We start from the raw sequence: 17,077 nt of genomic DNA on the forward strand, positions 1-17,077 counted from the left end.
GGGTGCCAGGCTGATGGTCCCGCCTTGACTGCTAAAGCCGTTTAGGAAAAACAGACCCTCCATTAGCGAGGCCAAATCAGAGAGATGAGAGGAAAGTGAGTGACGTATAGAAATAAAAAGGGAAATGAGGTGTTGGGCTCAAAATGGCAATGTGCACATGGTTTATGGATGTTGAATCTCAAGAGAAATGGACAAGCAAATGCTAGGAAGAACATCCACTCTCCGTGCAAGGTCAGACTCCGAACTTGAGACTGTGAGGCACTCGTTCAAACCACTTTACACTGCGTTGTCGTTCTCTTTCTTGACCTCTTTAATTACAACAACCAAACTTGCTGTGCCCTCGCCGCAATCTGTGGGGGGCATCAAATGCAGACACACTCTCCAACAACAAACAAGCTGGCTTTCCACATGACTGCAGTCCACTGCCCTCTGAAAAGTTGGTTTGTTGGACTTTACATTCAAATCAAAGAGCGGCGGGCGTGGTGTTACTTGTGCAGGATTGTGTACTGTTTACAGTGGAGCCTCAAAGGTCAAAATACTCCTGGAATTGGATGAGCATTTCCGACAAAAACATGCCTCTAAAGTTATGTGCAGCTCACATGATACAGCAGTGCATTATGATGGACACAGGCATTTTTTTCTTTATTTCAAATTGAAAGTAAAAACTTCTAAAATGATCAGCCCAGCATGGTGGCTGTGAAGTCAACTTATCAATATGCAGCAGTTGGGCATTTTTTTTCTCAAAATTTTAGTTTTTAAAAAGAAGAGGCATGGATTTGTTTAATACCACCAAAGTTGACTGTGAAACTAAACATTAAAGTCAAAGAATGACACATTGTTGGTTTTCTTTCAAATGCCCATATTAACTTAAATAAACACTCAATGGAAAATGCATCTAACGAGATAACATTTGGCATTGATAGTCAGCGTTGAACCCCTTACACAACTGATATTTGATCACGTATGGTCAAGCACCAACACACGTAAACAGAAAATAACACAATTCAATGATTTATTTAGTCCACGAAGGCTTAGAAAGTCACAGCAGTTGGGAAACTATTCTTATTTTTATGCCCATATTTGTATTATGTAAGCATGATGGGATAAGTCACCTTGCCCCAACCTTTTCAATGGTGTAAAACTTCTTTTTACACTGACACAACTCTGAAAGTCAACTTCTGGAAATTTGTCATGTGAAACTCTGCCACCTAGCGGAAACACGAAACATCACAAGGAAATACCTGGCAGCGAATATGAGTTGAAAAACGTTTATTAAATATAAAACACTCCATTGCAGTGCAGTGAAAAAATTCCAAACTATCCAACAGATAAACAACAACGCAGTGCCCAGTTAACCAAATGTGTGCATTGAAATTTAAAACGCCCTTTCCCAAAATAAATCTTGAAAATGGGTGAATTAAAAGTGACAATGAAGCCAATAAATGTTGAACTTAAACCAAGTGCAGATAACATCAAAGCATATAAATACATAATGCGTTTATTAAGCAAATGTGACAGCTTAACAAGTCTGGTTTCCCCATTACTCTTTTTCTGTCATCAAAAAGTGACTCAAGAGGAGCAGAAATCTCAGTGTGAGCATTAGTGTGCTTAATAAGAATGCTTATCTAACATTAAAACAATTTGTATTAAACACATTTGTTCAACCTATTGTATATCATGTGACAGGACTCTCAATAGAAAAAAGTGAAGAACAGTTATAAATATGAAATAAATACTGTCACTTTTACTTCTAAATGTAGTGTGGATTTAAACTAGGATGATACCAATTTTACCGCACTAGTGTTGACGCAAATGCCTTTTTGTTTCCATGCAGAACCTCCAGATTATTTGGTTCAACAAAATACTGAACAATCGCAAACATTGTTTTGCATTAACTGTACCATCTATAACAAATGTAGCTTCCCTGCAGATGTTATGTGGCACGGTGTGTCTGTGTGTGTTTTCAGATAAAAGTTGAGATTCTTCTTTTGCATAGACTCAGCAGTGAAAAAGAGTTGAAAACACAACGATCAGGATGAAGTCCCTGAAGTTTTTGTTTTCTGATTTGGAATTCTGACAAAAACTGCTGTTGTTGGAAAGTTAAGTCCAATTTTAAGCACAGGCTGATGATGAGAACTGAAAGTCTTCTAGTTTGATCCTGATTTTTCCACATAGTATGAAGGCCAGATTGAAAACAAAAACGTGGTCAAGTAAAGGAATTCCAAGAGTAAAATGGAAGCAATAAATGAAAAAAAAATATGTTATGGTACGAAATTAGTCATTTTACATCTGATCAGAGAAAAGAGAGACCACACTTCAAGAGCAAAATCTTGTCATGAGACAAGAAATATATTTTATGAGCGTAGTCATCGTTATACGAAAATAGTCATTCCAAACGTTTTTTTTTTTTTTTTTTTTTTTTTTTTTTTTTCAAAATAGCCACTTCTTTGACAAATGCCTGTTACATTACAAGGAAAAAAATATAATTTTCAAGAATATTGTCATATTACAAAAGGTTTTTATTTTAAAGAGTAAAATCTGGGTTCTATGAAAAAAAATAAACACGACAATGATGACAGTAATGTTTGGACTTAAGTCCGTAGATATACTGTATATATATTTTTTTCTTAATGGCTCCTCATAAACATTCCAAAATTTTAGTCGTGTAACTTGACTTGTTTCCTTGTAATTTTTCCATGTTTTTCTTTTCAGGATGGCCTTATACTGTTTTTTTTCAACTTCCGATAGAAAAAAAACTAAATAGAAAGAAAACATGTTAGTGTATGTCGGTAAGGTTTGCTTGGACCTCTTAAGGCATGGGGCCCGCACTATCGTGTTGTTCTCCACGTAGTCCCAATACCACATTGTGGCACATGTATGACTTCTCATGTTTTTTTAACCTTAATCCTTGAGTTTAGTGCTCCATTTTTACCATACTAGCCGAGAGACACTGCTCTGCTTAGTACCGTATAGTCCAGTTGTTTCGATGGTGCTTCTTGGATTTCTGTAAACTAGGAAGATCCGCGAGTTTAAGGCAACCACGGCTTCCTGTCATTTCCTTTTTGATTGGGAATGTGTTTGTAGCGACACTTGTCTCCAAAATGGCAGCCTGTGCTTCTCCAGAAGTAACACTCGTTTCCGTTCACGGGGCCTCGTCGCCGTGGTCTGAGCAGAGGATGCGGACATGGGTCTTAAGTGTTTATTTGAAAGGGGAAAAAACTGTAGTACCTTGACATGTGTGTGACCCGACTTGGGAGTTAATTATTTTTTTAGGGGCCAGCAGCGACTCGACTGAATTTTTAAATTGAGTTTCAAGGAAAAAATGGAGTCATATGATGTTAGCAAACTTCCCAACAAGCAACAGATTGTGAGCAATTCTGGAAAACAAATGAAGATAATTGCGTGTTTCAAGCTCTAGGCTTCCACTCCCTGTTGTAGTGTTTTTGTTGTAAAACTTAATCTGAAATCAAGGGAATTACCTGCTGTGGACTGACTAATACCATGTAACATTAGCTAACTAGCTTCATGTTAACACAAAAAAAGAAATGTTATTACCAGGCTAACAAAACTAACATCATGATGCTTATTACTGACGCTTATTTGCAAAATACCTTTAACTGTTAAATCTATGTATTGTAAATCTATATAAATCTATGTATTCTACTGGCCTTGGGTGACCAATTAATTGAAGACTGATGTGCAAACTGTTTAATTTCATCGTGTTCTAGGTAACTATTTCTTAAAGGACAACCGACGCCTCCGGACAAGTTGTGTCCATAATTTGTAAAATCACTTCAAATGACTTCTACTGAGCGTATTTTACAAATATTCCACCGCATATAGCTACATTTTACGTTTTAAGACTTGCACTGAATATTCAGGAAGTCTTGTTTTTGAGTTGGTGACGATTCCTGACGTCACGTCACGGAGGGAACGCCCCTGACCGAGAACGCGACACATAATGCATTTTGCGGTACTTTGTTTGGTCTGAAAACTTCGTGTTGATCAGAAGGAAAGCATAAATAACGCGATGGTGAATCGTTGTGTGTTGCACCAAGACAACTATTTGATATTCGTTGACACAAATTCCCAGCAGACAAATCTGCCCATTTCCAATGGAGTTTTGGAGCCATCTTCTGCATATTCTGGGACGCTACACATAAGTCCTGATGCCTCAAAATCTTGAGAGTCAAGGCACCACTATACAATGGCGTGGTTCTTACCCAGTAGCAGTGTCCACTTGCTGCGTGACATTCAGTGGAATTGGAAGGACTCGGTGAGGGCGACGGTCCGGATAGCGCACCACTAAATGTGTGTTCTCAATGAAATAGCCCTGAGGGAGAGTATACGTAAATGGCCTTTATGATGTTACCACACTGAAAAGAAAATAGCATAAGTTGCTAAAGCACTCACGTTGAGTTTGTCCATGGCACGGGCGGCGTCACTGGCATTCTTGAAATTAACAAAGACGCAAAACCTCTCATGTAGCACACGGATGCTCTCAATCTCGCCATACCTGTCATGTAAAAAAACACAAGCAAAGATGAGATTTAAAAAATAACATTTTGTATATAAAGTGCACAAGAAATGTCTCCACACTCTTGTTCAATTGCCATGTTTTAGATACAGGTATATAAAAAAGGAGACCAACACAAATCATTTCAAAAACTCCTCCTCCATCAATCTGGCCGATATGTGTATTATTTGTTTGTACACGCATTCCATGCAACTGTAAACTGTACAGTTAGCATGTTAACCTCTATGCCAGAGGATACGCATTGAAGTGTCCAAGTTGGTCCGCGACAAGTTAATGAGAGTGAAGCAATCTCCCCTCTTACTGTACAAGTCACCATACTAGTCAAATGATAATTTACATATCGTTGCCCTAAAATAGAAATGATAACAAATCAAATATTTTACCGTACATTTTAAAAAGATCCCTTAGGTCTTTTTCAGTCAGCTCTGTCGTCACATTTCCAACCCAAAGAGATGAGCAAGGGCTGTTGGAAAAACAAAGTGAATGCAAGATGACTATCCCCAAATAGAATAGAATTTGTCACGTCTACTGATTGAGAGATGTCATAAACTGGATCACCCAAACACAACCTAACTATGCAAATGCTTTACAGTCTCCATGCATAAATATCACGTTACCCTTGTTGTAAAAGTGACTGATCTTGGCTTGTAGCTGCAAAGTAAAGAAAGAAAAGCTTGAGGACGTGATTACCCTCTTTATTGATGGCACCCAAAATTAATCTTTGCGATGTGACATGGATGTGAACTAACCTGCAGCAGCATCAAAATAAGATGTCAAAACAGCTTGCACCGTCGGGAATTTCTCCAAAAGTGACACGCACTCCACTTCTTCAAAGCCAAACTCCTGAAGCACAATCAAGTAGCATGTTAATCGACAATGTCACCATTTGAAAGAGAAAAAAATGTTTCTGAGTTTTCTCCACCATCAATTGCAGCACTCTGCAGTTGCGGAGTTCATTGACAGCCTCTTCAACGTCTTTGTCCAGTTTGAGCACCTGCTCCATGGCCTTTTCCGCCTCACTGTAGCGCTAGGACACATTCGCATGCTGTCGTCAACCAATTGTTCCCACGGGAAAAGACCAAAGTCACATCACATGAGTGTGACGCGAAAGCCCACCTGCATGCCCATGAGAGCACTGCCCTTGCGAAAGTGTCCTTTGGGCCATTCCGGCGCGAGCTGGATGGAGCGTTCGGCATCTGCCAAGCCTTGAGCGTATTGCTCCAAGCAGTAATAGCAGTAAGATCGATTCCCAAAGAACCTGCGGCAACATCAATTGGAAGCAAAACATGCATTTCCAGCATGTGCATCATTTCTTGGTCAAGGACCTCGATATGTTTAAAAGTATGCATTAAATAAAGGAACAAATACAAGTAATGATGAGGAGACGCACCTGTAATCATTTGGATCACATTTGATGGCTTCTGTAAACATGCGAGCTGCTTGCAAGTACTGCCCTTCTTGTACGAGCTTGATTCCTTTTTCTACAGTGAAATAAATGTGTTTTTCAGTGACAAGGCAACTGCACAACCACAATCTGAAAATTGAACAGGTTTGAATGGTACTTGTATTTTCAGTCATTATTTACCAGCAAGTGACGTGCTTTTCTTCGTCGTGATCTTAGTTACCTTTGTCTGCAAAGGCATCAACATCATTTCAATTCACTGCTATCAATGTAGACATTCAGGTGGGCATATAGCATAAATATTAGTGATGGGCACTGCAGTTGCGGGCCAAAGGAGCGAATTGCTTTTGTGTTTTGTCCAAACACAAAAGAAATTCCCTCCTTACAACAGGAGTGTCAAAGTCATTTTTTGCCGCGGGCCACATTGTACTTATGGTTTCCTCTCGAGGGCCGTTATGAATTTGGGGAACCCATTAGAATGTTTAAATCCCTTCAAATATTACATATAGAGCACACAGCAAATTAATGAATAACTCGTTTTCAAATCTGAAGTCAAGAATAATGACTTTTATTGTGGTTGACATCCAAAAATATGAAATTTTGGCTCAGATTTTAGCAATCATCATGGAATTTAACAAGTTAGATTTGCTTTCGCGGGCCGAAAAAAATGATGTGGCGGGCCTTGACTTTGACACCTGTGCCTTACAACATCTACTTTTAATCGACATTGCCACAGAGGCATTCATTTAACACGGGTGTGTCATTTTGTTTATGGGACGCATTGTACCGATAGTTATGGTTTATCTCAGAAGGCCAATAGGACTGTGAATGATGTTTAATCACTTCCTCATATTATTACATATACAGTACACGACAAATTGATGGATAACTAGTTGTGAGAGCTGCAGCGATGAATAATGTTTGGCTCAGTTAGTGTTTGAGTTACTGTAAAACGGAGTTTGCCAAAAACATTCAACATATATCAAAGATGTTAATTACATATGACGATTAGATATTTTGAAAATGATTTCAGCAAGCATCCGAAAGTTGCCATGCTTGATTTGCTTTCGCTGGCTATATAAAATGAGGTAGCGGGCTAGATCATGCCCGGGTCTTGAGTTGACGCATGCATTTTAACCTAGTTTGACTTTGTAGTTTGTACTTCATTATACAGTATTGAGAAATGTGATTATTTTGCTTTGGTTGAGTCAGAACCTAAATGCCTTTAAAAAAGACACGGTTTTATCTACCTGCACAGAAGTGAATTTCAACACTTTAAAACGATATGTAACAAGGCTAATTTATTTCAGGGGTTCGTTCCAAACAGTGAATGTCATATGTAAATTCCTAAACACATTTGGGGGAAACATCATTTGAAGGCCAACTCTAAAGTTTTGTGTCTAGTTTCTCATATAATATCCTCATTAGTAAAATACAAAAGTTTGGGCTTGTTAAAAAATGAAAAACAAAACCAGCTAACAATGAAGCGATCCAATAAATTTCACTTTTCAACTTCGCCACTTCGATGTGTTTTTCCCCACAGTATTTGAATACATTGAGATGCCCAATAAGTGCTTTTGAGGGTATGATAACCCTTCCCAAGAAATAATGGAAATTATATCTATTAATCACGTTAAGGAGATACAATAGTTAAACAATGGTTGAAATAAAATTACAGTACACATGGTGCTAATTGGTCAATTAAACAGTACAGTATAAGTATCAAGACAAGCGGGGTCTGCAAGAAGAATGAATAACTTGCTGGCCCATATATAGTAACGCTTTATCTCATCACTGTTGGCACTGAGCCTGGTGTTTTTCCACTACATGAAGGTGCCAATTGAGTTATCTGTTTAACAAAGTCGAATAGTAGTTGTGTTAAATTAAGTTCATACTGTCTACTTGTTATCTAATTTACAACAGATTATTTTCTTACTCTGACGAAGGCGGATGTATATGCCGAAAGATGTAATTGAACACCTAAAAAAGCCACTGTCTGGAAGAAAAGAATCAGTTGTAAATTAAGTCGAATAGTGTTGGTCTTTTGCTCAGTGCACACAAGAGACACTCCCACATTCAAGACAACACCCTGGGTGGTATTTATTTTTCAAGAACTGTATTCACATTGTATTGGTTCTGAATCGAATAATGTAGAGGGCCCTCTTGACTACTGATGAGGCAGCGAGAAGGTTGTTTTCTTCGTGTCATCTTTAAGGTTGTTTTTTAATGGATAAATTACAAAAATGATTTCTGTCTGATTTTGACTTCTCTTTAAATGGCATTATTAGGGCGGCAATTATCAAATTCTTCTCTTGTTGAAAAACAGGAGTTTTTTTTCAACAAATGAAGGACGATATTTTAAATCATCTCAAAAATGATTCAAGTATAAATTTAGATTTTGGTATGTTTTTGGACTAGTTCCTATAGGAAGCCGCACGACCAGAGAATATGCAAAGTCAGCGGGGCCGCAGGAAGAGGGAAGCTCAAATTTAGACATCAGATATCAGAACTGTAAGGCAGACTTGCTAACCGCTCCACCACAACTTCTCTTACCAAAATAGTTGACAACAATATTACAATCAATACTACGGATCGGCATGATGACTCAATAAGAATTGTGTAGATTGGTTATTGAATAATTGTGTCCTAAAGCACATCATCATACATCCTCGAGACTCACTGGTTTGCTGCCAAAATAAACTATGGGAAGTTGAGCTACACTCACACTATGACGCAGCTCCTCCTTTGTGCAACGTGTTTCAGTTTTCATAAAACAGTCAGATCATTCGGAGAACGGACTCCCGAAAAAAAAATGGCGGGACTTTATTCCATTGCCTATCATTTCATCAAACGCCCATCCCAAAAACGGATACACACGCTCCAGCTGCTACATTTAAAGGTGGTGCAAAGTCTAGTTTATAAAGTTTATAAGTTTCTAGTTTATATAGTTTTTAAAGGTGGTGCAAAGTCAACCAAATTTACACCACCCAGAGGCACAAATACATTAGTGGCACACAAATATTGAGACAAAACGCCTCATCACGCGAGATGACAGGTTAAGTACCTCCTTTCTGGCCTCGTTCTCCTTGTTCTCTTTGGACTTGCGGCATGTTTTTTTAGGCTTAATGTGGCTGGCAGCGTTGGTGAAGAAGGCGCTGCTGACGTCCCACTCTTGCTCCTGTGGACCACAGTGAGACATTTTGTACAAAGACTTATTGACTGAGTAAGGCATATTGTGAAGGGAAGGAGAGGGCTGGGCAGCTTAGCCTTAAGTGGCATTTTTATTTTAGATTTATAAATATATCCTACATACAACATTTCTGGAAAAAAAATCTATTTAATACAATTTTTTGACTGCTATATAACAGGTCTTCTGAATGGATGCTTTTTGGAATTGTATATCTGGCCAAACCAAACTCTCTATGAGGTCATAGGTTATCCACTCACTCCCCCAATGTTTAAGGAGTGTTGTAATAGGTGAATAGGCCCACACCTCTTCATTTGATGTGGCCTTCTGATGCCCTCTGGGTATAGCGGTGGCCTTGGAGGTAATGAGCTTGCGTGAGGCAGCTGGTTTTGTATCCTTTTTGTCTGCCATTTGAAGCTGCATTTGCTCCTCCACATGAGCTTCCGAATTGCTGTCATCCAATTCTGAGTCACCGGCTCCGCTGTCTTCAACCTAGGGAGAGAGATAAAAATAACAATATTTTTATCTTTCCAATGTCGCACAGCAAAATCAGATGTAGAAAACTAGATGACCTGTTCTGCTTTGTCACTTTGTTTCATCTGCTCTAGCTTCTTACGTTTTCGACGGCGCTGGAAAGACATTTGAAAGTTGATTTGTGGCAGTGAAACCTCATTGAATTATTTGATACCTAGTACAGGTAACTGAAAACACACACACAAAAATGAAGCAAAATATTTGCCTCAAAGGTTTTACAGGCATCATTTTTCCACACGGATAACGTCACTGCAGTCACATGCACCAGTGCGTGTGGAAGAGAAAAAAAATTGGCGTGATGGCAGTGAGCCAGGGGATAGTGCACATAAGACAACGAACGTCCTAAATTTTTAAACATTTGACACTGAAGGAATATATCGTGCACCGTTTATCACAGCAATGTTCAAAAGCAGCAAAATGCAAGGACTAGCCTTTTTCTTGGCCCTGCGTTGCTCTGCTCTGCATCTGACCTTCTCTTCCTCGCTCAGATCCTCCTCCGCCTTTAATTCACCCTGAACACAGACGGTCAGATTGGCACTATGAAGCTTTGTCGATACAATGTTGATGGTGCCCTGCCAGCAGTGACACTGTTTTTCTTTACCTGCGACAAAGCACCGGCATCATCGGGGGATGCGGCACCACAGTTCAACTGTTGTTCCTGCTGCTGTGGAGGCGGACCTGTTGGGGAGAAAAGCTCATTATGTCTTTACTGTAAACTATCAGAAACTGCTTATTTCATACAGTAAAACACAACTCTAACTATATTTGATCCAACCAACGATTTTCCCCAAATACTTGCATACACTTTGAATGATGCAACTTCTGGATAAAGTGGAGGTTCTTTATTAGGACTGCCAGCTTAGTCGGAGGGAGAAAAGCAATTGACATGTGTGAGGCTCTTGTAGACTCTGGTATGACAGACTCGCTGCAGCGCATGCGCTATTTGGTCTATAGCCATGCATCGCTAGTCGACCAAGCAAATACGATTGGCTCATACCATTACATCTCCCTTTCCTAATTTAATCTTTACTTTTAAAAAATGCAATGACTTTAATTATGGAAAGACGCAAAATATTTTTATGCGCTGTAATTACCAAATTTAAACTAGAATAAAGTCTATCCAGATTTTCCAATAAACAATAAACGAAACATTCACATGAAACAATCTCATCTTTTCACCACCTGATCACTTGAGAAACATGTTACATGGTTTCAATCAGTCTCTCAGGTGGTTTCACTTTCCTTGAGGATTTTCAGATAGCATGTCCTGGAATTAGAGGTGTCACAATGTAAATTCCTGATTGATTGGCTCCCAGAGTCAGATTACCCGGACACCATGATGCCAGATAAATGGCAGATAAACGTGGACTTCTGTGTTGACACATCTTGGAGAGTGCAGATATGAGGTCATAGTTTTGTCTTCAAATACCCAGGAAAGCTGACACATTCTCAGGAAACTGAACTAGAACATGGGGTCAGCTCCAAGCCGCAGTAGTGTTTGACACTGAGAACCTTTCTCTCAGAAGCATCACTGTGAAAGTCCCACAGATGACAGAGCCACAAAAACAATGTCAAAATACACCGAGATGTGGGGAAGGGTGTAATGTCAGGTGTCTTTTTGTTCAAGTGGAATGAAATAGTAATAGAAATACTATAGTATATAGTATAGTTATAGTAAATACAATTTCAGGCTTTCTGCAGTAATCTGGCATCGCAATGTTAATTGTTTCATTTGTATGATTAGGTGGCCTGATCAATGGTGTTCGGTTTAATTGTCTTTATAGGAAAACTTTCACATGACATTAAAAGATTGCCAAAATCCATTTGACTACAATACAGTTTACTTTTTTTATTACTTTAGAGGAAGGTTTTTGTAACACGAATCCAATGTAGTCGGACAGCCGCAACAAAAGCACCTCTGTCTTTCCTGGTCGGAGTACTTGGCTGAAAGAAAGGCTCATTATATGATAACCTGTTCAAAAAAGGAAAAAAATCCAAAGAAGATACACTGGTGTCATGTTCATTGTGAGATACAATGTTTATATTTCATACAATCTCGGAGCATATGAGCACAAGTCGTTTTACAAATGTCGAGCGAAATAGTAACAGTTAAATCTTGAGCACATCATCCCCGCATCTCATTCTTGAGGCTTTTTAAATCTATTCAATCCCATTATGCTTTTCATAGATGGCTCAAACACGAGATGAGTGGTTATGCCTGTAGAATGCGGCACAAGGATGATGGTCGGGTTAGTTTTGTGTTAGATTAGTGTGAGAGTTGGATTGTGATAGGTGTTGTTTTTTTATAAGATTTTTTTTTAGTATTCACAGACCTCTAGGAATGAATTCCTGGTGAGTGTAACACTGTGCTAATGTGCGATAGAGGCAACTGCTGATGTCTTCCCATCTTGAATGGCTTTACACTGGTCACTTGCATGCAGACTTCACTAAACCGAGTGTGTGAAAAGAATGCGAGCTCAACTCTCAACACGAGGGACAATCGTAACATCAGTTTGAGCTTCGGACACGACCATGTTGGGTGACATGTGGCCCATGGTAGAATTAGTTCCTGAGTTTTTGTGTGACTATAATGACCACATACATACACTACACTACAATAGTATGAACAATTAATAAACGTTAATGTATCTGCAGGTATGATATCAAAATGGGAAAAAATGATTATGGCTGTAGTTTATTGTATAACAAAGAAGATTAGTGTAGTCTGATTTCATGGAGGACTACAGAAGAATTCATCACTCAAAGACAATTTTCATTTACATCATCGGTCTTGTTAATTAATCATTGCACCACTAAATACGACAATGACATCAATGATTAATTTTTTTTGCATTCATCACCCGATGACAGCACTCAATGACAGCATTACAGGCAACTGTAAATGTCCTGACTTTTTTTGCACTTGCCTGCAGGCCCCAGGCAACGATTTGAGGCATTGTTGTCATTCCAACGTGCTGCCCCTCCTCTCCCCTCACTCCAGTCATCCTTTTTCAAGCTTGAGTATGAATCCAAATATTGATCTAATTTTATTTTTCACGACCCCGCATTCAGTGGAATAAGATTGTCTATCTTTAGAAGTGCATTAGGTCATGTTTATGGCATGGACTGACTAAAGATGATTCGAGGAAAAGGGTGCAGTTGGCATTGTCCCACCACCGAAGTCATCTTAAAACACACTTTTTATCTACATTTTCCGAAAATAAAAAGATTATGAAGGAGTCAGTCTACTGGCTTTTCGAAATCAGTCGTTGTCTCACTTTTGGTCGACTTTCAGAAGTTTGAGGTAAAATGTGTCTTACCGCTGAGGAGCCCCAACAGGCGACATATGTCTCGGGTGATTTTCATGAGCGCAACCATCCAGCATTATCGTGGCCCGAAGTAGCTCCACCGAAGAATCAGTTTGAAGACAGGCGAGGGACGGCGTTGACACCGGACAACCGTGGCGTCGGAATTGGCGGCGTCTCGTAGTGGGAGTGTAAGTAGTCGGAGGCGAAAGAGTCGCCGGCCGCTTCCTGACGAGCTTGAGTGGCGTCTTAAAGGCGCAGTACACCTTTATCCACCAACCCCTTCTCGCATAGTTCCCATTCCAATACGTCTGTGTAAGCTCTCAGTCGTACAGGAGTGGTCCATCGATGAGAAGGTTTCTTCAGCCGTCATCTGTACAAAAGTGAAGGTTTCGGACGTTTCGCCTCCTATCCAAGAGGCTTCGTCAGCGAACTAAAGTCTGATTGGTCGTATCGGCCCCATTTATATATCCCTAATGTCCAGACCTGGTGGCGCCGGACACAGCTATGATAGGTCCCTACTCTCAGGTTGGGGGGGGGGGGGGGCGCGGGACCCCTCCCTGTGGCCCCACTGATTGTTCCTACATTCCTGACTAACGACTGGCCTATTACCCCCACTCCCCCCGGTATCACCTCATCAGCATAACGACCCTCATCAGCATTGCGAAAGTTGCCTAACCTGTTTTGCCTGAGCAGGCTATTGTATGAACGATCCAAATTGAACCTCACCCCACCAGACCGGTTTAATGAAGGATTTTGTTGTTTTATAAGAATCGCCTCTTTTACCCCCCTTTCAAACCATCTATGTTCTTTCGCTAAGATTTTAACCTCATTGTCGTCAAATGAGTGGTTGCTAGCTTTTAGGTGCAAATGTACTGCCGATTGAGGCCCACTAGGATTATCCCTGCGATGTTGATAAAGTCTTTTTTTTTGAGAATTTGTTGAGTCTCCCCAATGTACTGCTCTTTACAATTTTCATTCTTACAATGTATGGAATAAACTACATTACTTTGTTTTTCATTTTATATTATATTATCATATTACTATTTTGCCAGCAGACAAGGGCAGATGCACAGTGCTGCTCAACACATTGGATTATGAAGAAAAATAAATAGGTTAATCAGTGATTCTAACACGTATGAGCAACTAAAAAGGGACCCTTCCAATAGATACAAGAAAGAAATGATTGACTGTCTCCAAAAGCTAGAGAAAGGAAAACATATAGACAAACAGATGTATTTTAGATTATACCCGGGAGAGGCCACGCCATGTATCTATGGCCTGCCAAAAATACATAAAGAAGGGTTCCCCCTCCGACCCATTGTTTGTAGCATTGACTCCTCTACATACAATGTAGCCAAATATTTAAAAACTATTTTAGCTCCGTTGGTTGGTAACACAGAATATCACGTAGAGAACACCACAGGGTTTGTAGAGAGGATCAAAGACCTCATATTGGAACCTGAGGAAACTTTGGCATCATACGATGTGACTTCTCTCTTTACATCTGTCCCAACCCCAGCAGCAGTCTCAGTGGTGAGGACGAGGCTGCTGGCGGATGTTTCTCTGCATGAAAGAACCAAACTGAAACCGGATCACATCTGCCAATTATTAGAAATCTGCCTTAATACTACGTATTTTCAATTTCGGGAAAAAATTTATAAACAAATCCATGGTTGTGCTATGGGCTCACCAGTTTCACCCATAGTGGCTAATCTTTACATGGAAGAGATGGAGAAACAGGCCCTCACATCCTTCCCAGGGACAAAACCTAGACACTGGTTTAGATATGTGGACGATACTTTTGTCATAATTAAGAAACAAGAAATTCAATCCTTCACAGATCATCTCAACTCTGTAGACTTCAACATTAAATTTACTCGTGAGGACATTCAAGAGAACCAACTAGCCTTCTTGGATTGTAAAGTAATTATAAAAGAGGACAGAGCGCTAAAAACAGAAGTCTTTAGGAAGGCTACGCACACTGACCAATACTTACTTTTTGACTCTAACCACCCTTTACAACATAAACTAGGAGTTATCAGAACCCTCCAGCATAGGGCTAAACTAATACCAACTAGCACTGAAGGTAGAGAAAAGGAGTCAAAACATATCAGGAGAGCACTCACTAACTGTGGGTACCCTCAGTGGTCATTCAACAAATGTCAGAAAGAAAGAATAGCGAACGAAACCAATAATTCTCAAGATTCTAAAAGGAGAGGAGTAGCAGTACCGTACATTGCAGGAGTTTCCGAAAAATTACAAAGAGTCCTTTGGCAACATAAAATTCCTACTTATTTCAAACCGATAAACACGTTAAGGCAAAAATTAGTGCATCCAAAAGATAGGCTACCAAATGAAAAACAAAGTAATGTAGTTTATTCCATACATTGTAAGACTGAAAATTGTAAAGAGCAGTACATTGGGGAGACTCAACAAATTCTCAAAAAAAGACTTTATCAACATCGCAGGGATAATACTAGTGGGCCTCAATCGGCAGTACATTTGCACCTAAAAGCTAGCAACCACTCATTTGACGACAATGAGGTTAAAATCTTAGCGAAAGAACATAGATGGTTTGAAAGGGGGGTAAAAGAGGCGATTCTTATAAAACAACAAAATCCTTCATTAAACCGGTCTGGTGGGGTGAGGTTCAATTTGGATCGTTCATACAATAGCCTGCTCAGGCAAAACAGGTTAGGCAACTTTCGCAATGCTGATGAGGGTCGTTATGCTGATGAGGTGATACCGGGGGGAGTGGGGGTAATAGGCCAGTCGTTAGTCAGGAATGTAGGAACAATCAGTGGGGCCACAGGGAGGGGTCCCGCCCCCCCCCCCCCCCAACCTGAGAGTAGGGACCTATCATAGCTGTGTCCGGCGCCACCAGGTCTGGACATTAGGGATATATAAATGGGGCCGATACGACCAGTCAGACTTTAGTTCGCTGACGAAGCCTCTTGGATAGGAGGCGAAACGTCCGAAACCTTCACTTTTGTACAGATGACGGCTGAAGAAACCTTCTCATCGATTCCCATTCCAATGCACTGATAATAGCAACATTTCATTTTGGTAAAATCACGTTTTGGAATAAACGTTACCAAAATAAAAATAATTCTTACCAGATCCTGGAGATGCTGTCCTTGGTTCTTTCTGTCTTTCCAAGTGAATACAGTGAGACCTCAATTTACGAACTTAATTGGTTCCCAGACAGAGTGTGTAAGGCGAAAAGTGTGTATCTCAAAAAAAAATTCCCATAGGAAACCATTAAAATGGGAATAATCTGTTCCCAGGTTTCCATAAAATATAGTTTTTAACTAAATAAGCCTTAAAACTACACACAACATACCTTATTCTATGTATAATAAATGTGCTATTGTATTGTAATGAAAGAAATACACTGCGTTGTCATAAAGTCACAAAGAGAGGCACATTACATGAGGACTGTAATTAAAGAAATAAACTGTGCTGTAAAATAACGTTTTATTTACCTTTTAGAAGGTCGTTGATGGCTTATGGAAGGACAGTCACCTTCCATAAGGACTGTTGGTAACTTAACCTCTGGTGTGGCTTCTCTTCTTTTTTCTTTGGAGACTCCTCATCATTTTGATTAAAAATCTCTGAATTGACACCTGTTGCTTTCTGACTTGTAAGGTCTTACGAAGCTGAGGCATCACATTATCGTTCATCATGTTGATGATTGTCATAGCCAGTCTTTTCTGGATGGAACTGTTCGGTAAAAGCCTGCACATCATTCCACTTTGCCAACATTGCCTTCTCCTCCTCGCCCTCAGATGTTCTCGAACCATCCGTTACTGGCTTTAAAATCCTCAATAAGCGCTGAACTTCCAGGTTGGCGCATGGCGATATCGGCGTTAATTAGCCGTGCTTTCTCACATAAAATAGCTTTACTCACGCTGTCGCCGGATAGCTGCTTTTCGTAAATCCAAATTAACAGAAGTTTTTCAACTTCCTCAATTGCCCGAGACCGTCGCTTTGACAGCACGGAAACACCTTTTGCAACAGACCACTAAATGACACAAACGCACACCTCGTTCGTGTTTTTCAATTATCTCCTTCTCAGCGACTGTGATTTTATTTTGTGTCTTCTTGGG

At 39.9% G+C, this 17,077-nt stretch overlaps 1 protein-coding gene across 1 annotated transcript; it reads right to left on the reverse strand.

Annotated features, from left to right (window-relative positions):
* Window positions 1-1,254: 1,254 nt before the first annotated feature.
* Window positions 1,255-13,189, reverse strand: LOC148889325 (uncharacterized). Its single transcript, XM_089012540.1, has 16 exons — window positions 12,981-13,189; window positions 10,262-10,338; window positions 10,092-10,172; window positions 9,699-9,755; window positions 9,433-9,618; window positions 9,004-9,117; window positions 6,123-6,168; window positions 5,928-6,018; window positions 5,654-5,795; window positions 5,460-5,564; window positions 5,287-5,380; window positions 5,155-5,188; window positions 4,926-5,000; window positions 4,414-4,516; window positions 4,224-4,333; window positions 1,255-3,165 (listed from the first exon to the last, which is right to left on the reverse strand). The coding sequence occupies exons 1-16, from the start codon at window positions 13,036-13,038 to the stop codon at window positions 3,030-3,032; spliced, it is 1,509 nt and encodes a 502-aa protein (XP_088868666.1). The 5' UTR covers window positions 13,039-13,189; the 3' UTR covers window positions 1,255-3,029.
* Between the last annotated feature and the right edge of the window lie 3,888 nt (window positions 13,190-17,077).

The sequence above is a fragment of the Hippocampus bargibanti genome, linkage group LG13 (genome assembly GCF_051943395.1).
Source record: "Hippocampus bargibanti isolate YZ-2025 linkage group LG13, ASM5194339v1, whole genome shotgun sequence".
Taxonomy (NCBI): Eukaryota; Metazoa; Chordata; class Actinopteri; order Syngnathiformes; family Syngnathidae; genus Hippocampus; species Hippocampus bargibanti.